Source organism: Akebia trifoliata, chromosome 8 (assembly GCF_017979445.1).
Source record: "Akebia trifoliata isolate Shusen 1 chromosome 8, ASM1797944v1, whole genome shotgun sequence".
NCBI classification, from domain to species: domain Eukaryota; kingdom Viridiplantae; phylum Streptophyta; class Magnoliopsida; order Ranunculales; family Lardizabalaceae; genus Akebia; species Akebia trifoliata.
In genome coordinates this window covers 29,618,800-29,643,825 of record NC_141382.1, presented here as the reverse complement: position 1 = coordinate 29,643,825, position 25,026 = coordinate 29,618,800, and the positions used below count along the sequence as shown (strand labels likewise).

The following is a 25,026-nucleotide window of genomic DNA, read 5'->3' as shown; positions in this document are numbered from 1 at the left end:
TCTGGTTATTGCACATTTGTTGGTGGAAATCTTGTTACTTGGCGTAGTAAGAAGCAAAACGTTGTGGCTCGCTCTAGTGCTAAAGCTGAATATCGTACAATGGCCCACATTGTTTCTAAGATGTTATGAGTTCATTCTCTTCTTTGCGACATGGGTTTTGATGCTCCATTACCTATGCAAATGTATTGTGACAACTAGACTGTCATCTTTATTGCCAGCAACCCAATCTTTCATGAGCGCATCAAGCATATCGAAGTTGGTTGTCAATTTGTTCGGAATTTACTCATGAGTAAACAGATTGTAACACCCTATGTGAAGTTGAATGATTAGTTCACTAATTTTCTCACTAAGTCCTTATCTCGCGTACATTTTTCTTCTTTATGTACCAAGCTGGGCATCTTTGATATATATGCTCCAGCTTGAGGGGGAGTGTTAGATTTTGTTTTTTTTTGCTTGTGCGACAGCCCCTATGGGGTTTTTATATAATCGGGTGGGCCCCACATACTTAATTATGATTAGTTTTTTAATATATTTGAGGAGAGGCCAAACCCTACCATGAAGTTCATGTTTGGCTCTCTCTCTCTCCCCAATCTTCTCTTTCTCCTCTTCTTCTTCTTCTCTTCTATTTGCTCTGGACAGTTTTGGTTCTTCACTTGAGCCTTATAGGACAAATTTTGGCTTCCTGATGTTGGCGGCCAAACACCACCCTATTTATACGTGTGTGTGTGTGTGTGTGTGTGTGTGTCTATTTTTTTTCATAATTTTTAATTTTCTTCCCCCACCCCAAATATTTTTCTATTTTTTCCGAAGTTTTCCCTTGCCATTTGAAACACGTAACAGACTTGGTGACACTGCCCACACCATGACTCGTTAGTTCATATATTTAGCACCGTGCACAATCCTCTAGTGACAGACAAATCTCAATACATGTCTTTGGAGATCTAAACTTCAAGAAAGTTAGAACAGATACTAAGAACTTCTGTACACTTAACATAAGAATGGAGTTAAATGGTAGATTCATCTCAACATTGACATTTTAAGTTTTCCATGTATAAAAATACAACAAATAACAATTGGAAATCATAATACAAGTTGGTATTTCAAAATAGAGTTGTAAAGTTACACCAACCTCTGGTTTCCTAAACACAAGATCATTCGTTGTGAACGGAACCATGTAGAATGGAAGATCTGAACGTAACATCGCCTGCCATAGTATAAAACTCATCAAATCAGCTCACAACCAGAATTGAGTAAAATTAAAATGGTTAACTCCATTTAACTCGAAAGACTACACTAATACTAAGGTAAATAGATAATTCACTACACCAAAATGACTAAGAAAATAGACAAACCATCCCAAGACAACGTTTCTCCCAATCCTTATAAAATATAAAAATAATTATAATTAATAAGAAAAATAAAAATATTATCATTGACTCATTGTTATCATCATCATCATCATTATAATTAGTACTTAGAAAATTGATTTTCCAAAACAGAACATCCCAGCACTCAAGCACAACAAGGAGACCATAATACAAGCTTTTCAACTCGTAGGCATGCCTGGACATCAACAAGCTCATCTAGGCCAAGCAACATGCACACACAAGCAAACAAACACAAAGAATTAAAAGAAAAATCAATCGGACAATCCTAACCATCTTAAAAATTGCATTCTTATTTACTGTCATGGGCAGCACCCAAAAAGGTCCATCATCAGATGTTTTTGTCCAACAGATAGGTTTGATTTGGGGTTGAAAGATAGCAAAGGTAGAATAATAGAGCGCTGAATATGGAGCCACTTGCGCACGCACCATTTGTATGGTAGAGACCCAAATTGCATAGACAAACTCAGATAGGATGATAAATAAAATTGCTTAAGCAGCCAATTATAGAATAACCATTGTTCAAACAGAAAATAGTTATTAAGGCAAGCAACAGGTATAGGCTAATGAGATTACCAAATTCTTGCTTAGTAGAGCCTGATCAGAATTTGATATCAAGGCCTGTAAAATAGAAAATTCACAAATACACAAGTAAGTAGTCCTAAATGGAGACTGCTTTTGATACAGCCTGCAGGCAGGGCACATAACAACAATCAAGAAGAAATCCTGGAACTCCTAAAAATTAAACCACACAAATAAGAGAAGAAGACATATCCTAATTTTTATTTATTTTTTGTTTGTGGGGGGCGGGGGGAGGGGGGGAGGGGGACTTTTCATTGCTGTATTTTAGGGGTATCAGAAAGGTTTCTTGTTTGGGGGACTTTTCAGTGTTATTGTTTTGGTTGAAGATGTACTATGAACATGTTCCACGATGAAGAAACTATTTCATACTGTAAATTAAGAGGAAGGTGCATTGCACAGCATCATGCGGGTTTAGGCTTAGCTTACCAACACAAACGAAGAAAAGGAAAAAACAAAATATAACAGGATACCTTTTTAATGCGTTCCTCCTCTACTTCATCGACACATTCCAACAAGTTCTCCAAGGTTCCTATCCATATATGTACAAGAGATAACAATTAATCTATGAATTTGTTAGCATTAGCTAGTCAACAGTCTGATTGTAGATAAAAATAAGACTAAGAAAAAAGTTACATAATAATAATAAATAAATAACATTTGTGTTCCTTCTAAATTCTTTCTGCAAGTGACTCCACCAAGTAAATGATGACAATTGAGGGAGATGTTTGCGCCACTAAATCCTTGATATGACGGAAGCAGTCAGAAAAGACCTCACTTCCCAAGTCACCATGACCTTTTCTCATGATGTCATCCTAAGTTCAGTACTTGTCACGGGGTTGTCTAGAGATTTTTAACTTAAACCATTTTCATCCTTACCCATGCCAGTACTAAGTCCCAAGTCCCAACTATGAGAGAGAGAGAGAGAGAGACCCCAAATCCACTTTAGTTCTGCATACTTAGCGATACAAAATAATAGTCAATGTGTCTCAACCCATCGATGGCTGGCATTTAGACAGCACAACAATAAAACCAAGCGGAATCCCTCTGAGTAAAGACACTTGTTACATAGACAACCAATGGCTCAACACAAGCCTAGGTGTGTACACACTAGGAGATGGGATGGGGGCACATACCCACTACTACACAACCATGCTGCCTATTCTTGCCAAGTGCTAGGGTTGGAGATATCCCACAACCACCCACATAGGTGTCACTTCCTTGGGGCTACTCTCTCCATACAACCAATTCCAAAGTGCCAACTTGTGACACAAGCATAACAAGGCAATGAATGTGTGGCCCTCCAAGAATTTGAATTCATTTTGGATAGTGAATCAAAAGTGGCCTTATTGCCACACATCAGGGGATTATTCGCCATGGACAAGAACCATGCTTACTTTGTCCCTGGTACACATGGGACCAGAACAAGGTGATTGAGGCAAAGAAGTGCACACAGTTGTTGTCCATTGTTCAAGTAAAGGATGGCCTATGGAAAGGCAGGGAGACATACTTGGTTACAATTGTTGAAGTCAAGGATGGCAAGGGGATGTTCATTGAGGAACTTGTGCTAGAGTTTGTTGAGAAAGCTTGCTGACATTATGCTACTACAACCCTCCAAAGAGCTCCGTCCTAGATGTCCCATTGACCATGAGATCGATTTAGTGACCAATGCTTGACCACCTCATGATGACCCCTCCAAAACTTGAAGAATTAATGAGGCAATCGATAGAGGTGTTAGATGCCAAGTACATTCAACCCTTCAAAACTCTCTACGGTGCACAAATACACTTTCAAAGGAAGCAAAATAGATCAATGCGGAGCTTGAACAAGTTAACAATGAAGAACATGTACCAATCCCTCTTGTTGCGGTATTTGACTGATTGTCAAGGGTTATTTACTTCACAAAGTTGAACCTACATTTGGGATACTACCAAGTGCAGATTGTTGCAGTAGACGAGGCAAAGACAACGGTCACTGCGTATGGTCTAGTGAGTACCATGTAATGCTATTCAGTTCGACGAATGTGCCTGCAACCTTTAGCAATGAACGATATGTTCCACAAGTATATACTGATCATTTCATCGTTGTGTAAACATTACATGCATGCAAAAGGGTATTTACTTAATAGAAAATACGCAAATGTACTTCATCAAAAACTATAATGGACAATCCAGAGCTTAAGCAGTACAAGATGAACAATTTTATTTGTTACCTTCATTATCCCAACAATGCATCATAATAAAGACTAATAATATAAGAAAGTTCTATTCATGCATGACGGAGACTACTATGGTTATAATGTGGGTATTGGCATTCAGCATTTGATTAGTGAATTGAGGATACTCAAGCATACATGCAAATTCCTAAGTCGATCGCATCCACAAGTACATTTCCCAAGAGCACAACTGAAATTAGATAATATATCAATCCAAATGTCATAAGAAGTACGTTGATTTTGTGTTCTTCTAAACACCTAGGATGATTGTTCATTGAAAGATTGCAGTTCCTCCAGTTATATATCAATCAAATAACAATTGCAATTACATTCATACCCCAAACAGCTCATTAGGTATTCAAGAGAAACAGGAGAAGAAATTAACCATACCAAATTTAGTGATCAACTTCAGGGCATGCACATCTCCAATGCCCTCCACTCCTGCATTTCAAAAATCAATTCACATATGAAGCATCAACATATGATTTGTTAACAGTGATATTAGTTATTTAGTCTTTTCTGTTTTTTTCCATAGTCTGGTCATTTTTTGTCTTTTCCTATTTATTTGTGTAAGTATGTATAAACAATTAACAAGGAGAAATAAACACGTTAATTTTTCCAGAATTTCTTTTCTCCTCTTTCTCTCTATCTTCTCTAAACCCTACATAAGTTTCTACATGGTATCAGCGCTTCGGTGACTACCGAGAAGATTGAAGAGATTCCCCACCCTTCTAGGGTTGTCGCCCACCACCATAGGTGCTGCTGTAAGCCACAGCAGCCACCCTAGGTGCTGCCACAGGTCACCACAACAATCCTAGGTGTTGCCGCAGGCCATCAAGCAGCCCTAGGTGCTGCTGCATATTACAGCAGACACCCAAGGTGTTGCCGTAGGTCATCGCAGCAACCCTAAGTGCTGCTGCAGTTCTCCTAGGGTTACCTCCAATCATCTAGGCCCCTTCTTTCATCAAGAATGCGACAATAAGATCCTCTCTTAGGTTCTAAGTGGTACGTTAGTGTTTCCGAGTAAGTTCAAGTGTGATCTGGACCTCTCCGAAGTCATGTCAGGAGAGATGAAAATCCAAATATTTTTCTATTTAACCTTCAATCCAGAAGAGCTCGATCACTATTTAACCTTCAATTGGGAAAACCCTAAATATTGTGCTCAGTTCAACAAACATGTTGAGACACGCCGCACCTTCCAGTTCCTCATCGGTTTGATTCACAAGCTTGAGATGATTAGAATTCAGATTCTGAACAGAGATCTCCCAACTCTTTTGAACACTGTGTACTCTTATGTTCAAAGTGAGGAGAGTCGATTTTTGACTATAGGTCTTCTGGATATTTCTGTGAGCGATAGATCAGTCATGGCAACTAGTAGACAAGGACACGGACAAGCTTCAATAGTGAAGAAGTTTGATAAACCCACCCGGACATCCAATAGCAAAGAGAGGTCGAAGTGTGCTCACTATGGCAAATTTGGACATATTCGAGCTAAGTGTTGGGACTTGATAAGTCGCCCTGAGTCATTTCAACCTATCTTCTTCCGCTCATCATGCTTCTAATGCTTACATATTAGATGATACCCCGAGTTCTGAGACACCTTCTCCAATAGTACATGCACCTTCTCTGCGGAGGACATTACTCGTTTGAAGGCTTTATTGGATGGTTCCACTGCCACCTCTTCCTTCGCACACACAGGTACTCCTGCCACTGCTCATCACGTTTGTTCATCTCACTCCACCTCCTGGATTCTTGATTCTAGAACTTCAGATAACATGACAAGTATGTCGTCTTTCTTTCAATCATATAGCCCCTGTTCAGGCAAGGACAAAATCCACCTAGCTAATAGTTCCTTATCATCCATAGCCAGTAAAGGAATCATCATGGTTCTTCATAGCTTTCCTTTGTCCAATGTTTTACATGTTCCAAATCTCACTACTAATCTTGTGTCTATTAGTAGTATTACAAAAAATATGAATTGCAATGTTACCTTTTTCTCTTCTCATTGTGTCTTTTAGGATTTGGCAACGAAGAGGAGATTGGCAGTAGTCGTAAAGTAGATGGCTTGTACCTTCTCAACATCTCAACACATTCCACATGCTCATGTTCTCAGAATAGTAGCAAGGTAGTCAATAAAACTCAAATAATGCGGTGGCATACTTGTTTGGGTCATTTTTCTTTTCAGTATTTACAACGTCTATTTCCTTCTTTGTTTCAGTCCATGTCATTGTCAGAATTACAGTGTGAAGTTTGTCAATTGTCAAAACATTGTCATTCCTCTTATCCAACAAATTTAAATAAAATGAGTTCTTTATTTTCTTTTGTGCATTCTGATATTTGGGGTTCATCCCCCGTTACTTCTTTATTGGGTTTTTGTTATTTTGTTACCTTTGTCGATGACTATAGTAAATGTACTTGGGTGTACTTAATGAAAACAAAAGATGATGTCTATTCCATATTCTAAGATTTTCATACAATGGTTCTAATGTAATTTGGAGTAAAGATCAAAATCCTTCGTTCAGATAAGGGAGGAAAGTATACCTATGGGGGCTAAAAAAAATTTGTGCTACTCAAGGGATAGAACAACAAACTTCATGTGCTTTTACACCCCCAACAGAATGGTACTGTTGAAAGGAAAAATCATCATTTGTTGGAATTAGGAAGAGCATTGTTGATTGGGATGAATGTTACTAAGCATTTCTAGTCTGAAACAGTTCTTACTGCATGTTACATTATCAATCATACTCCCTCCAACATCTTGAACTTCCAAACCCCTGTTGTTGTCCCTTTCTCTTAATCATCCATCGTTTCTTGTGATTCCACGAGTCTTTGGGTGTATATGTTTTGCTCATGTGTTCAGTCTTGCTCGCATTAAACTTGACCCTATGGCGTTGAAGTGTGTGTTTCTTAATTACTCTAATTCTCAAAAGGGTCATAAATTCTATCATCCACCTAGTCATCATCGATTGTTACAATGGACATCACATTATTTATAGAATCATACCCCAAAAAACTATGTGCCATATCAAAAACGCTTAATGTGAAGCATACAGCTCCTCCATTTGGGTGTTGAACAGGGCTTTTCAACCAACAATCAAGAGAAATTCAAAACAGTTAACAAGATAGATGAAGCAAGGTTCCAGCATTTATTGAGGTTTGAAAATGGGATATTTGGGGAATTAAAGTCCCGAGCCATAGATATGAATATCAACATGACAATGTTTAGGAATTAGAACAAGTTCAAAATTAAAATTGTGATCTTTAATAACATTTTATCATCTATCTACTTTTGAGTTTTGAATAAACAAAAGAAAAATAAATAATTTAATAAGAAACTAAACCTGGAATGTTGTCACTTTTGTCACCCGTAAGTGAGACCACATCAACAAACTGAGAAGGTTTCAGAGCTCCATATCTTTTTGCAAAGTCCTCCAATCCAAATGAGACCATCCTACGCAAATGCAACCATGCATATCATGAGCCCCAGCTGGATCGAAAAATAAAAACTACTAACCAACACAAACTTAGTTTCAAGTTCAGCTTATCCATTAAAAAAAAAAACCGAACAACCAATACTAAGTTAGCTTGGACTAGACAATATATATCAAACCAAAATCTTGAGTCTAAACTTTTGCCGCCCAATCTTCAGGATTTTAAGTTAGTAGACACTTCTTATTTTAAAATGGGATTCTATTGTATATTTTCTAAAACAAACAGTAAGAGATGAGCCATCTTTGAACAGATGGTATAAGACTCGCAATGTCTCATTGCAAAAGATCACTATGTGATTAGGCGACACCAAAGGCGCTCTACTTATGGAGAGTTCAGAAAAGAATTTACTCACAAATCTTTGAAAATTTTAGGAGGTGAGTAGTCTCATTGTGGTTTGGGCAACTCAACACCAAGTTATAAGAAATATGGTGAATCAATGATTGACACAGGCAACTTATTTAAAGTATTGAGCTCTTCACTGGGCTGGACAAATTGAACGCAAAAATCAATCAATTGATTCCAGAGCCAACTCTGTTTTCCGGCAGTGCTAAAAAGAAAATTGAGCATAAGAATGCAAAGATATCGTGACACTAACTCAGATCCACGTGGAACGATTCGTAGAAGACGTAACGAAGGAGACAAGATCTGGAAGAAATCCTTGTCAGGAGAGACAACTCGTACCTGTAATACAGGGAGGCATATAATCCAAACTGAATTAGTATCCAAGTAAAAGAATATATACAGAAACTGCCTCAGATAGTGGTGAACATAACTCATAGTATTTCAGGCTTCACATAAAAGATAACCTCAGATATGGGCACTGATAGAATGGGGTATTGACACACCCGCAGTTTTTCCTTTTTGATACTAAGTGTGAAGGCGGGGTTTTGACCCCAGGTCAGAGGTACTATCACACAGACGTTACCACCTCACTGAGGTGACACCTTCACACCCACATATGTGGAAATGGATAGCAGATAGAGCAAGAAGCATAAAAAAATATTGCAATGCCTCATGCAAAATTTTCAGAAAGCATACATAATTTAAATAAAGAGCCCTAGCAATCATCATCTTATTTTTAGAGAGCTTCTATTGGCACCTCAGCTTTTACCTATTACACTCCAATTTCTTAAATTATTTGTCACACCCCAATTAAATATTAGAACACTCTTCAAACATTACAAAGGTTTGGCTCAAATTATAAACATTACGAAACATTATAACACTCGTTCAAATAATTTCAGCAGTTGTTTCCAGTTATGATTAGGCTCATATAAAATCCAAAACGCAAAAATAGAAACCTAGCAAAAAAAAAAAAAAATGAGATCTTCTATTGGTAACCCAACTTTTACTTATTCTCGACCATTCACTTATTTTCTTTGTTTTCAATTGGGGTTTAAGAAGTAAAAGTTGGGATGCCAATAGCAGCTCTCTATTTTTATCAGGAAAAAGAACCAACTTACTAGAAAATTTATGTTATAAAGTAGCAACACAACAACATTAAAGAAAGCTACCTTGAATCCAGCATCAACACTATTTAAAGCCAAAGTTCCAATTACATCATCAGCTTCAACGCCTGGAACCTGGTTTTAAAAGCAACAGTAAGTAATCACCACACCACACCACCTTTACCATTGTTTTACTGATCTATGCAGCAATGGCATACTGCTATTTACCTCGATCACTTTAATGGACATAGCCTTGATCGATGCTTTCAAATATTGAAGTCCTTGAACTACAGTATCAGGTGTAGGTTCACGGTGACTCTTGTATGAAGGAAACAAAGTATGACGGAAATTCGAACCTTCAAAATTTTGATGCAAATGGTCAGCTACTAATGTGTTTTCCAGGACATAGTTAAAAGAAATAGATAGATCCATAATGGAAATACAACGCACTACAATGATAAACATGAGGAAAAACCATAGTTTTAACAGTAACCATACATTAAGAATTAGAAAAATAAATGGGAAGTTATGGAAATATTCTCCAAATTGCAAATTTTATTTGAAGAAGCATACCACAAATTGCATTTCAGATGTTAAGATAAACCAGAAATATCTTCTCTGAAACATTGTTCACAAAAAAGAATAAGATGCCTGGTCAGGTAGGACCCAAAATGGCGATTTGAATGGTGTTTGAAATGAACAAATTAGATAATTAAATAATAATTTAAAAAACAAATACTGATGCTTAATTGGAAAAACATACAAATATGGAGAAAAACAAAAATACTGGAAAAAGAATAATCTAAAGCCTTTCAACATAATTCAAATCTTTGGGACTGGGCTTCATGATGATGACGGTTCCATAATATTAATATTATTGCAGGAATCTTGAACTGAGATACTGAAATGATATTGCCGGCATATGATACAAATGAGAAAATCAGCTGTTTGTTACAGAAAAGATAATTGATATATTTGTATAACTCACCATTGTTCAAAAAACAAGAATGAAATAAAAGAAAGAGAAATCGTGTGAAGTAAAGAAGGCATGAAATAAAAGGGATAAGTAAAATTTTCTTTCTTCTATTTTTTGAGGAAAAACAGGAATCAGCAACCATATAAGGAAAAGAAGATGCAAAAGAAAAGGGAAAAGGAAAACATTTGTTCTATTTCTTGGAAAAAGAAAAGGAATCAATGCTGGTTTACCGATTACACATGATCTACTGATACCATCCCTTTTAAAGCCCATTCCAACAATGAACCTTCTAGGAGGAACAATTCTCTTCATGCCATGGCCAATATAAATGAAATTGGCCGAGTCCAATGAAGGATTTTTGCGATCCGTACAATCAGCAGTATTATGTGTTGCATAGGCAATAGGGGTCTAATGCAGGACACAGATCAAGCCAACAGTAACAGGTTCCAACAGAAATCTTGTAATTATTTAGGTTGCAACTTGTTTGGGTCTAAAGTTTTTTTTTTTTTAATTTATAAATATAAGTTTTATTTTATTTTATTAGGATTAGTTTTAGATTAGATTAGATTGGTTTATGTTTAGATGACTTTCAATTATTTTAGAAGTCATATATGAATTTATGCACTATTCACATCATTTTTCTTTAAGCCTTAACTTGCCAGTGTTGGGTCAATTTTTGTGCCATTTGGATGATTATTCAGTTACCTATCAAACAAAAAATTTCTTAATTCCGATGATTTTTGAAAAAGTTATGGCCAAAATACCGATGGGACATTAGTTTTAACGAGATTGACTTCTCAAGGTCAAAAACATCAATTTTTATGTAATATTAGGATTAGGGTTTTAAGGCTGATTGAGAAAGCCGACATATGCCATTCTAATTGAATTTTAATATTATAATGGAATGAAAAAAAATTTAAAGCTCTCTTCTAGAGATTTCTTCAGTGATTGGATCATGGTGTGAGACCAATATATTATCTATCTTCTTCTTCTTCTTTATTTTTTTTTTTTTTATGTAATTTAGATTATAATCCTTGAAACCACTTTTCCTCAACTCTTAATCCTTTCATTTACCCTATAGACATAGATCCCTAACCGTAATTGCAAAAATTTGCATTTATTCTTTCAACAAAAAGCCAATTGGGATTTCAGAAACCATTTTCTAAACAAAACAAAAAAACCTCTCAATTTTTCTTTGACCTTCATCACCACCCTTCCCAAAGTAGAACCTTAGAATCAAACAATTCTAGATTGGTTTGCATCAGGGTCCCCCCCCCCCAAATGGAAAAACCTAATCACTTATTCATCTATCAAGTTATTCATTTCATAAAAGTTTTAAAAAAATAAAAATTATAATATTGCAAATGATATTGTTGAGTTATCGATTGATTTGGAAGTGCAGAATCTAAAAATATATCAACTTTAGAAACCCTTTTGGACAACTGAATCAAAATGGATTCTAATAAAAACTTTGGTAGACTTGGAGTCTACAATTAACTTAATAAGACTGGCAAATAGTATGATATGTGGCTATTGTCATCAATACTCACCAACTTATAAACACATAAGAGAGAGAGAAACAAAGGAAGGTTCATATCCATGTCAGTGGGTTTGACATTATTTTTACACTACCTATCAACTTAAAGAGACTGCCCAGATATATCCAAGAGCTTGGGAACTTAATAAGATTGGATAGCATATGATCCACAACATGTGTAGGGTGGTTGATAAAGGAAAGGAGTGCTATTGGAGTATTATCTGGTCGACATGTAGAAATCAAACTAAAGGGAGTATGTTACAAGATGGCAGAAAAAAAAAAAAAAAAAACACAGCCATGTTTTATGGGAATATATGTGGAGCAGTCAAGAAATAGTATATTCATAGAATAAGCATGGCAGAGCTGAGGATATTGAGATAGATAAGTAGGAAGACCAGAAGGGGGACAGAACCAAATAAGTTATTTGGTGCCAATCAGAGGCTCAGAAAGAGGAGCCAAAAGTGATATGTATTGATTGAACTTGTGGCTCGAGATAGATTGGAATGGAAAAAATATGATTCATGTTGCAGATCCAAACAGTTGGGAAAATAAGACAGGGATTACAAAGAAACAAAGACACGTCATTAAAGCTATAACGCAAATAACTGCGGGTGTTCTAAACAAATCCTATAACTCCTTTCAATCTTATCACAAGGCATGTCTTCTATTAGTTCAGGTGTTTCATATAGATGCTCTCTCTATTTCAATTCATAAACTTTTTTCTTTTCATTTCGTGCATTTAGAACCTTCAACATGCACATTCTTTCGAGCTAGTGTTCTCATCGTTCATTGTAGCACAAGATTAAAACATTTAAATCCAAATACATGGGCAATAATTTCAACCTTAAACTTAATGCGGGATGCAAATCAAGCTAATAGTCAAAGGCTCTAGTGGAAATTTAGTATTATTTGGGTTTTCACTAGTTTGGGTCCATTTTTTTTTTTTTTTAATTTTTTTTTTCACTTTTTATTTTTGTTCAGATTAGTTCTATAGTAGTTAGATTTATTATATTCTAGTTTAAGTTACATTTGTTTTTGTTATTTTAGGAGTATGATTTCAGTTTGAGTGCTATTCACGCCACCTTTCTTTAAGCCCTATTTTCAAGGGTCAAAACCTATCCTAGTAGGTTGATCTTCACGTCATTTAGAAGGTTATTCAGTTATCTTTCCAACGAGCCCAAGATGTTGCGAGTTTGATGTGTTTCAAGAAAGTTGTGGCCAAAATACTGGTTGGGTATCAGCTTGTGAAGGAATTTGTATCAAAAATGTCAATGCTCAATTCATCTTAGGATTAAGGTTTGAGTCTAAAATCCGAAAGCCTTATATGGCTATTGTAATTGATTTCTCTCAGTTTTAGGCCCTACTTGTTTGTTCTAAAAAAACCACATAATGGGAAAAGAGTAAAATTTTACGACTTAAAATTTTTGCGTATTTGGTTGTACAAGTCTATTGTGGGCCGCCCATAAAAGATCGTAAAAACCCATAAAAATATCAGACTATTCTGTGGGCAAAAAGCTCCACAACTTTCTGAAAATCTAACGTCTTTGCTTCTCTCCTATATCAGGCGACTTTGTGGGTAAGATTTTTCTCTCTCCTCACTCCTCTTCTTCTTATGTTGTCTATTCTACTTTTGAACTGAGTTAGCAACCAAACTTCCTTCTTCTTCCTTCACTTGTTTGGAGACTAGAGCATCTCACCCTCTCTCTCTCAACCCCTTCTACTACATGAGAGAAAACTTGCCCATCCTAGTTGAGACACAGAAACACACACACGAGGAACATTGTTTTAAAGTTCCTAAGGCACATTAAAGCCGAGAAGTAAGCCTCAACAACTATATTAAAACAAATCCTAAAAATATATAAAAAAATCATAATAAATAAATAAAAACTATAATGAAGCAATATTTTTATGCAATCACCATAATATGCTCATTTATTTTCGAAACTTTCTTATTTTTCTCATCCCTTCAATAGATAGAAGTTTTCATCTCATTTTTAACATCTTCGGATGCATGTGAGAATGATCTTTCAGTATTTTCATCAATCTTTACTACATTAGAATTTAGAACAATATACACATTCTACATAACTACACGACTTCCCTGATCCAATATTTGATTCATCAACTTCAACTCGTGCTTTCAAGCAGGGTCCTTTTTACTACCTCCACCTCGACCCACTTGTTTACCACTACCTCTAGCCATTACTAGCATCAACTATCAAAAATAAGAAGAACAAAACACAAAACAAAAGAAAATTTTGAGATTTATTTTTATTTATTTATTTTTGCAAAAACTTAAAGAAAATGTATATAAATACCAAATAGAATTTTGGTTTGATGATTTGATTTGACTTCAATCTTCGTGAGAAACTCATAAGAAGTTTGAAAGAAAAATGAAGAAATCTTTGTGTAAGGAGAAAATAGGGTTTAAGAGAAAAAAATTTGAGATTTTTCTCTAAATATTTTGTTTCTCAAACTTAAAACACCCTAACTTAAAGAAATTTTTGTAAATATATATATATATATATATATGAGGAAGGGTAAATAAAAAAAGCAAAAAAAAAAAAAAACAAACAAACAAACAAAATAAAGAACTAAAAAATTAGAGGTTCAATTCGATTTTTTCAAGTGAAGATTGAGGCTTAAGCCTCAAGGCTTAAGCCTTTTTAGGTTGAGGCTTAAGCCTCAAAAATAATTTTGAAAAGGCTTAAACCTTGAGGCATGGTGGTTAAGCCTCGCCTCAAGGATTAATCTTAAAACGCTGAGGAGGATCTGTTGTTACCACTTTCAACACGAGAGATTTTGTACATCAGATTTTTTGTGCTTTTAAGATATTATAAATCCAAAATTACTCATGTTTTGGTTCAAATTTAGGAATTGAATTGATGATTTTACAGATCTAATTGTTTGATTTCTTATTGTAGAAATCTACAAATAGATTTATTTCTCTTAATTGATAATTACACAATCCTAGCGAGATTTATATAGAAAGGATAACAAATCCGAACCAATTGGACAAACACAATCAGATAGATCCCAACTAAATCTAATCCTAAACAGATTCAAGATCTTAATCTCCTACTCTTGCTGAGATTTGATTCGGTGTATCGTAGTAAACCTTATTACATTGCATCATATCCCACTACTCTAACCCCCTCCCTCAAACTTATGGTGGCCAATGATAAACTCGAGTTTTGCAGAAATCAATAACCTCGTCGAAATAAATAGCCTCCAAAAGTATGATCAACGAAGAAAAGCAATCAACCGCCAAATGAATGTTGCCGAAGAAGATATTCCAGATGATATCTGGAATATGGTTGAGGAGAACATACCACAAACCAATTCAAATCAGATTGACAACCCCGGAATTAAGACGTGATCAAATGACCTCAATTAGGTCTTGAAAAGAATCAGATGTAGGCACCATTGTGGGCTTGTTCATTGGCCATTGCCTCTTTTGGGTCTTAGATGGTCTCAATGTGGCTCCATCATGAGCTCTATCATTGATCTAGTTTGGGTATTTATTAACCCATAAACCTTTTTTTTAGTGGGTTGAACCAAACAAATGTGATACGATTTTGGCCTTTATTATTGGGCTGAATTTGGGGATCTAGTTTGGGTATTTATTAACCCATAAACCTTTTTTTCAGTGGGTTGAACCAAACAAATTTGATATTCTGGCCTTTATTATTGGGCTGAATTTAGGAGTCATATGGTTGGAGTCAATGGGTTAGTGTAATGGGACTGAGTGGGTTTGTTTCAGAATTCTAAAATGGGAATATGGTTTGACAAAGAAGTGGGTTGGAGAGCATTGTGAAAGAATGAGAGGTACAAGAGACTAGAGGCAATTTGTTGTATCTTCTATAAGGTAATGGGTCAAACAGTTAGACCTAAAGCTTGAGGAAGACAAGACCTGTAAGACCTCTTCTTTTTTTTTTTTTGCTCATCTCTGTCATCTTCAAACAAAAAAATGAAGAGCAATAAGGATTTGTTTAGGACTTAACTTCACTATCTTCACATCCTGGATCTTGAAAGAATCCATATAGGACTCATCCATATGCAAGAGGGCGTCAACATGAATTTTAATCTTCATTTGCTCATAGAATGGATAGGGGTTCATGCTGTTGAGATGAAATCAGAACCAGCTTCATCCTTCTGTTATTGGGTTTGTAACTCTGAGAACTACATAATAATGGAAAAAGGTTTTTCACTTGTAGAGTTGGGAGAACACATAATCTGTTCGAAGAAATGCCTAATAGACAAAATAAAAGAGTAACTGTCCGCTGGCAGTGTTTCCACCACCAGTGGCGGAAGGTGGATTAAAAGATCGGTCTCTCAATAGAGACTCAGCTCTAATACCATCAACTAGATTTATTTCTCTTAATTGATAATTACACATCCCAGCAATATTTATATAGAAAGGATAACAAGTCCTAACCGATTGGATCAACACAATCAGATAGATCCTAACTAAATCTAGTCCTAAACATATTCAAGATCTTAATCTCCAACTCTTTCTGAGATTTGATTTGGTGTATCATAGTACACCTTATTACATTGCATCATATCCCACTACTCTACACTTACCTTCTTTTTAGTTTTACAAATGTCGAATTTACATGAGATTTGGGAAATTTTGAATTTTCTGTTTGAGGGTATATAACGTGCAATATTACTAGTAAGAAATTTGGGGATTTTAGCGATAGTAATTTTGTTTGGGTATTTGAGTGAGGGAAAACTGATGTTGTAACTCACAATTCGTAAGCCCTAATGGTGTAATCTGCAGATCTACTCGTTCAGTTCGGATCACATGGCAACCATGAAGGAGCAGCAGCAGCAGTAGCTCATTCTCGAATCCATGAATCTCTTCAAGGCCATCTCTCTAATCCTTGAAGAATTAGACTTCATCAGCCTCTTCAAAGTGAACTGTTTTTGTTTTACTCTAAAAATATTCTAAATAAACAAATATTTTTCCTCAAAAAATTATGTTTTTTTTTTTTGGCATTTTCCTTTGACAACCAAGCACCTAAAAAGTTTTGCAAGATTTTTCCATTGTAACTACCAAGTACTTCACTCAAAAACCCCATAAACGTAAATCACCATAAAAGCAGAGTTTGGTGATATGGTGTATCTCCATTCACCTTAATGCAACGGATCATAAATTAACACTCTAATAAATACAATTATGCAGTGGAACATAATGTATGGATAAGGGTAAATATAGACATGTATTTTTCAGCTATTACACTCGACATGTCTTTTAGGGCTATTACAAAAGCACCCCCCTAATGTTCCTCCTCACTCATGATTTCTAAATCTTAGTCTAGAAGAAAAGAATCTCCATGTTTTGACCAATATTAAGAAAATGATATTATGATACCATACATTAAGAATTCATTATAGTTGAAATTCCCACCTTAAAAATCAAAAACTCTCAACAAACAATCAGAAAATGAAACATTACAAAACACAATAATGTCTAAGCGTATTAAACTAAGACGAGACAAATGCTTTAATTATTCACTAGTCGTCTTCTAGTTGAGCTCAACAATAACAAATTGGTACCATGATGAGCTGTTTAACTTCACCACTCACTGAGATCAGGAGCAAACAAAAAAATTTAAACAAAATTTAAAAAGCATACCTTTTGCCTTATAACTTTGTGTAGATGGAATAGAAGAAGTACGACCAAAAGGAACTCCTGAAAAGAAAAGTTTGACTGCTCAAATTTTACTTGAAATGACAGCTCCAAAAACCGAAGTACCCAATAACCCGAAAGTATTTCTCACTGACACTAGGAAGGATGGATCAGATCAAATTACTAACACAATTCTATCCAGCATGATCTATGGGATGATCCACCCTACTAGGGATATAACTCGTACCACAAACATATGCTCTCTAAAGAAATTTAAAATGGTTTTGACATAAAAAATAAAAATAAAAACCCAAACATCAACAAACAAAGGTTATGTAACCAATTAGAGAACAAAATACAGATGGGACTACATTTTTTTTAGGACTGGTTTAGTTTTGTATTTTGGAAAAATGTGAAAGTGTATATAACATGTTTCGTCAACTAATGATAAAAGGCTGGGAACAAGGCCTTAAATTTCAGTTTCGGTGTCTAGTTTCATTAGCCTAGAAATGGAAATATTTTTATCAATGGGGAAACTAATACAATTTTCACATTAATATGGAAACATATAGGAAATTCTCATTGATCTACAGCGAATAATAAAACAAGCAGGAAAACATGCATAAGTAATCAAAACACAATATATCATGCGGAGCATCACATGACAAACAATAGCGTTCTGAACACACTATCGCAAGCATTTGAGAGCTAAAAATATATATATATATTTATTATACATAGAAATGAGAGTTATTAAATCATATTAACTAAAAACAACTTAATATGTAAAACACTTGCTCACATGAACAGATTTTTAAGTGCAAACATTAATGAAATATTATAAATTTTTAAATGTTCTGATTAACTTATTAATATATACAACCTATTAGAGCATGAACAATAGTATGTTCACACTGATATGTTCAATGTTAATATTCTTTGAATACACCAAAATAAGAATATATGTAATGATGCCACATCAACAGAAGTTCATTTTTACTAATGAATGGATAATATATGTAACTTATGATTCCTTTCTACTTTTAAAAAATTTTGCTGTTTTTTTATGAATTTTATCTATTTTCAGAGCAACTACATTAAAAAAATCAAAATATTTAGGTTGAAATTGACTCTACATCATAAGATTTAGGGTAAGGAATAGTAATATTTCACCAAAAAAAAAATTGCCGATTGAATTTCCTATCAAGCCCTGTGTAAATAGAAATATCTCGCTGTATTTAGTAGCTATATGTCAAAATTTATACACTAATTCAACAATCCTCAATTTAACAAACATCCCTACACGTATGCAATGGAAGAGTTCCCAGCATATTATTCAGTACAATATAATAGTAGCAACCATCATTCTCCAACACAAGTTAATTTTGACAGATAACAAAATCTCCAAATATATACTGACAAATTAATTTTCATTATCCATAGACTTTACCAACTAAGCTAGCTAGCATATTCAGCCCCAAGTTCCCAACATATAAATTAATTTTCATTACTGAAAAGATTAAAAAAGAAAAGGGAGAGAAGCTCAATGTAAGGCAACTCCCCATCCCCCCACCCCACACATACAAAAAAATAATAATAATAATAATCCAACAGTTAAAAATAAAAATAAAACCTCTATATCAGCAAATAACATCAGCAGAAATTCTGCCCTTGAACTCCTAGGAACCTTTAGACCAAAGGAACCTATTGGCTATTATATTGATGGTATTGTCATGAACATTCTTTTTCTTTCCCTCAAATTTCCTTGTACCTAGTACTCGAGTCTTTCCAATTCTGCAAATGGTAATAAATTCCAAAAGAATCTACGATTAATTTTAAAATCTTATGAGTACTAATTTTCAAATAAAACCTCTATAGATTTTGGAAGAAGCCACTCTATAATGAAGGATTGGAAACATTTAGACCAAATGAAGGATGCTAAAAGACAATGAACAAGAAAATGATAAATGTATTCTCTAGTCTCCTTGCACATGACGCAGAAAAGGTAATGCCTTCTTACAAATTGCATCGAAGTTGCATCACCATTGTGAATGTTTGATGCATAACAAAGAGAATGTGAGCTCAAATTGTTTCCCCATATTGCAATCAGGCGACAACTATTAAAGTAATTGTGAGGGTGCCGGCTTGATAAGTTTCCAAGTATTGATAACAAGATCTGGATTCAAAACTCACCTTCACCCACTAATTACTAACCATCTTGCTCATAAAATAAAATAAAATGTGATCTTCATTAATATTAGAGATGCCACCATGCCCCCCCTCCCCCCAACCCCGAACCTGCTTTTACTAAGCCCCCATCCTTGCTTTGTTTTCCCCATATAATCTGGATCTGTCTTACAAGCATCTAAACAACGACCACGAGAGGATGAGCTGCTCCAACCTTGGTCTTCTCTAATGGACTGATGAAAATGACATAAATGCCCTAGTCTTCATCTGTAATCAAAATCCTTGATTTTATTTTCCAACCAGTAATCTCCAAGCTCTTCAATTTCTATGGAGGACTATTTTTAATCTATTGAACCTCATCTTCAACCCATTGTTTTTCAAACATACCTTAATCCCTTGAAGAAAACCCTTGATTTTCCAATCCAAAATCCCATCATCTTCTTCAAAAATACTATCTTGTTCTACAAGTTTTAAGGTTGAAAAAGAGAGAAACTTAAGGTCCAAAATTAAGGTAAAAAAATTTATCTAGAGGTTGAAGATGAAAGCTCTTGGGAAGAAAAACCAAGGATTTTAGGTTACAGGTTGAAGAGAGGGCATTCATTTTTCATTGATCCATAGAAAAGACCAAGGACAAGGGGGCTGATCCATAGTTTGAAAACATAGGGAGGCATCTTAAACATTAACCAAATCGTGGAGGGGTACATCTAAATCATCCAAAAAATTATAGATGTTATAGTATAATTTATATAAATAAAATTTATTGAATAAAAAAAAAGAAACAAAATCAAAAAGCAAATGGAAATAAATGCCCTTACATAAAGAACATAAAAATAAAGAAAAATAAACATATGTCCCAATACTCTCCCTCAAACTGATGCAAATGTATCAACTAAGCCCATCTTGACAATATGAGAGTTAGTAATAGAAAAACTAATAGACTTTGTAAGCATGTTGGCAAGTTGGTCTGAAGAAGATATGAGTATTGTCTGAATAGCACCAGATCGAACTTTCTCCTTACGAAAGTGAACTTCAGCCTCTATAGTCTTGGTTCTCTCGTGAAGGATAAAATCAGAAGCAAGCATAATAACAGACTTGATGTCTCAGAACAAGGTGGAAGAATCAAAACACGTCCGTCAGCAAAGATCGAAACCAAAAAAGCTCACACGTACCAAGGGCCATAGCTCGGTACTCAACTTTAGCAGAAGAGCGAGAAACCCCACCTTCTTTCTTGCTTTTTCACAAAATCAAATTACAACTATGGAAAGTTCAAAAATCAGATGTAGATATTCCATACGTAATAGAACCAGCATAATCAACATCAGTGAAACAGAACAAATGGGGTTGAGCAGTGGACAAATAAAAAAGACCAAGATCATAATGTGACTTCAAGTAACGAAGAATGTGATAAACAACATCAAGATGAAAAGTGCGCGAAGTATGCATAAACTGACTGACCACATGAACTGCAAAAATCAAATCTGGTTTAGTGTTAGTCAGATAAATTACATGGCCCACGACCTCTGATAAGAAGGATCGGATGAACGGTTTCCAAATTCAGCATGAAGACGATGATTTTGATCTATAGGAAAGGATGCAGGACGACAACCAAGCATAACAGTGTCTTAAAGAAGATCCAATGTGTATTTGCATTGAGATAACGAAATACCACGTCGAGAGCGGGCCACTTTTATCTCCAAGAAATACTTAAGAGGACCCAAATCCTTAACTTCAAAAGCACGACCCAATATCATCTTTACCCTATCAATCCACTAGGCATCATCCCCAGTAAAGATAATATCAACTAAAATAATAGCACAAAACATGTATAATCTGAATGGCATCTGGAGAATTCCAAAGATTAAATGACCTCTTGAAACCAGGCTTGCGGAGATTACTTCAGTCGATACAGAAATTTAAGAAGGCAACATACGTTCTCAAAATACTCACCCTGAAGGCGAAACCCATGAGGGGGGCCATATAAATGACCTCAGTCAGATCATCATTTAAAAAAGTATTCTTCACATCTAGTTGGTAAAAAAGTCAAGAATGACATGCAACCAGAGAAATAAGTAAGCGAACAGTAGTAAACTTAGATACAGGAGCAAATGTAGCATCAAAATCCTTCATCAAACACTACGTAAATCCCTTAACAGCTAGGCAGGTTTTGTATTGATCAACGGTGCCATCCGCAAGATACTTAATAGTGAAGATCCATTTGCACCCAACAATTCACTCCTCAGAAAGAATAAGAACAAGCTCCCATGTATGACTCTTCTGTAAAGCATCCATCTCAGTAGTTATGGTTGTAGTCCACTGTGGGTCTCGTAGAGCCTCTGAAACATAACGAGGAACTCGAATGATAGCAAAGTAGACCTGATAAGGAGATAGGCCCTAAAAGGAAACAAACTGGGCAATAGGGTGATTAGTAACACAATTCCACCATCCTTTGCGAAGTGCAATAGGTAAGTCAGAGTCAGAAATAAAAGGGATAGGAGATGAGATGCCTGAGTCCAAAGAGGAGGTTGGTAAGGATGGTGAGGGGCGAAAGCGACGAGAGTAAACCTGGAGCTTTGATGAAGATGAAGAGAAAACCGGAAAAGGTAGCATTGTACGAGAAGGAGTAGAAGAAGGGTCTTACAATGAAGATGAGGCACAAAAATATGGAACATTTTTTATAAGGTGACATCAAGAGAATGGATAACACGATGAGAAACAAGATCATAATACAGATACCCTTTCGACATAGTTGAGTATCATAAGAAAACATACCAAACGACTTTGTCATCTAATTTCGTGCGACGAGGACTCTGGTCCTGAACAAAACAAGTGTATCCAAATACTTTAGGTGTAATAGGAAAAAGAGTGCTATCAGGGTGAAGAACATGAAGAGGTACCAATCCTCCTAAGGTGCGACTCGAAACACAATTAAGAAGAAATGCCGTAATGAAGACTGTCATGTCCAATATAGCTTAAGAACATGCATTCCTCGAAGAAGACAACGGACAATGTTCATAAGGTGATGATTCTTGCGTTCCGCCACCCCATTCTGCTCAGGAGTATAGGGGCAAATCAACTAATGAAGCATACCCTACTCATGAAGATGAGAACGAAACCTATCAGAAATATATTCTCCTCCATTATCTGGCCGAAGAGATTTTACAATGATGTTGTATTGTGTCTGAATCATTTTAAGGAAATTAACAAAAATAAGGAGCACTTCAAAATGAAAACGCATCAAATAGACCAAAGTACAATGAGAATAGTTATCTAAAGAGGTAACATAATATCGATGACCAGTAAAAGCAGTAACAGGGGAAGGCCCAGACGTATTAGAATGAACTAAATCAAATATTTTCTTAAATCAATGCATGCGAGAAATATATGAAGTACGTGTGTGCTTAGAAAGCCCACACACAGAGCATTAAAACTTATGTCCAGTACAAGAATTTTTCAAAACAGGAAATAAAGAACATAAATGTTGAAAATTAGCATGTCCTAAATAAGCATGCCACAAATCTAAAGATTGAGATGAAAAAGTGTGATTCCTAGAAGAAGGTAACACAAAAGCCTGAGCGGCAATATACGAAGATCCGGACAGGTACAATCCATCTCGTTCATACCCCTTGCAAAAAATCCGCCTCGAAGTCGAGTTCTGAAACATATAATGAATAGAAGAGGTTACTGAGCAATTTAGAGATTTAGTAATACTACTTACTGACAAAAAGTTAAGAGAAATATTAGAGGATAAAGGGATGGTACATTTGCTGTGCATAGGTGTAAGAAACCCATCAGCAAGGCTAAACTCTCTAGGAGTAACAAGAAAAATAGATGAAATAAAGTGGCTAGACTCACCGGTTATGTGATCAGAAGCACTAAAATCAATAACCCATGCCACAGGAGTAGGACCCGACTAGGTGACATGAAATGTAGAGGACGTCCTGGAGACGTGGTAACTGAGGCCATAGTAGAAAATGATTGAGTATGAGCATGGATCTGATCAGGAACAATGGTGGCAATCTGGGTTTGAAGTTGCTACAAATCAATGGATCCAAGAGGACTGGGAGGGTTACTGGTAAGAACTGGTGATGAATCCATAGCGGCAGCATGGGAAGCAGAAGACCCCGTAGAAGAAATAGCAGTAGATATCAACAAATGAGGATAAAACTGAAAGCATTAAGCCTTCTTATAGCCAATCTTCCCACGTGACTGCAAATAAGGTCACTCCATCGACCACAGCCTCTGCGGCCAAGACTCCCAGATCCTTAAGCACAAGAGTCTGAAAAATCTGAATTGACTGCTAGAGTCATTTGATTTCTCACTAGAGTAGAAAGAATACCAGGAGCCTGAGTCTGAGACAGAACTACATGACGACATTCGTTACTATCAAATTTAATAGTCGTAAAAGCCTCAAATAAGAAAGGTAAAGGAGAGCTATTAATAATCTAGGTTTGTAGTGCCTCAAACTCAGAATGTGGGCCCATGAGAAATCGGCATGTCTAATATCGAACAATCCTCTTAACCACATACCCAGCTACCTCAGCAGACAACTCAACCATAGACTCATAATGAAAAAACTCCTCCCATTGAGATTGAAGAAATCCAAAATAATCGACTACACTTTGAGTAGCTTGGGGAATATCTCGATAAAGCTCATAAATTATTGAATCATTCCTATTATAGGCATATGTCTGAGTGAGAGCTGACCACAAAGATGAGACAATCTCATAATATATAAACATAGTATATATATGCTACTCCATGAAATTAAAAAACCCTCCAAGGATAGTAAATTATCGAATCCCACTATTCAAATTTGAAATTAGTAAGTGGTTTTTTTACGGTGCCCAAAAGCCATATAGATTTACCTTTATTTCCCAAATAGTCTCATAAACCGAGACCAAGACTGAAAATTGCAACCATCCAATAAAACACTAGTAAACTAATATATTGTTGCTATATCAATTTTTCTCCATTATCTTTTGTAAGATATGACGTCGAACCAAGAGAATAAGGAATCAAATACTATTCTTGAGCAAAAAAAAATAACAGTGTAGGATCAAATCAAGATACACTTAAAGTGCTAAAACTAATAAAGAATGCAGAAAAAGAAAAAGTAGTAGAAAACCTACTGAGAAGATCTAATACATCAATAGATCGCCAGAAATATAGAACAAAGGGAAAAAACAAGGCATAAAATTGAACCCACAATAGCTGTAAAACTAGAATCTTCTAGAATATTATGAGGATAGCTCTCTACCAAAGCCACAGATAAGAAAAAATGAGATTTCCGTCACAAAAACAAATAGCCAACCTAGAACTAAAACTTTGGCTTGAAGGGAGATTTCTCACGACTCCAATAGCAATGTGCAATCATCAAAAGACAAAAAGAAATCATCCAAATAAGGGAGAGATACCCCAACCCAAAAGAAACCTATCGCATCATGCGAATAAGAGACAATGAACCCAAAAAAAAAAAAAAAACCCCACCCCGAAGGGAAAATACTTTAATGAAGCTCTCTATAGGGCTTTAGATCTCAAAGATCTAAGGAGATAAAAGGGAGGAGTAGAG

General features: G+C 35.5%; 1 protein-coding gene across 4 annotated transcripts in view; it reads right to left on the bottom strand.

The window, feature by feature from the left end:
* Positions 1–25,026, bottom strand: part of LOC147396484 (5'-3' exonuclease family protein) — a 53,006-nt gene that overhangs the window by 8,137 nt on the left and 19,843 nt on the right. For 2 of the 4 annotated variants that reach the window (XM_086451012.1, XM_086451013.1), the window contains exons 7-15: positions 17,277–17,351; positions 9,348–9,475; positions 9,186–9,254; positions 8,267–8,352; positions 7,521–7,630; positions 4,570–4,620; positions 2,438–2,496; positions 1,962–2,006; positions 1,130–1,204 (exon numbers count right to left, since the gene is read on the bottom strand). In XM_086451012.1, the coding sequence (XP_086307138.1) occupies positions 1,130–1,204; positions 1,962–2,006; positions 2,438–2,496; positions 4,570–4,620; positions 7,521–7,630; positions 8,267–8,352; positions 9,186–9,254; positions 9,348–9,475; positions 17,277–17,351 (698 nt within the window). The remainder of the gene's footprint in view (positions 1–1,129; positions 1,205–1,961; positions 2,007–2,437; positions 2,497–4,569; positions 4,621–7,520; positions 7,631–8,266; positions 8,353–9,185; positions 9,255–9,347; positions 9,476–17,276; positions 17,352–25,026) is intronic. The other 2 variants (XM_086451014.1, XM_086451016.1) reach the window with 2 other exon arrangements.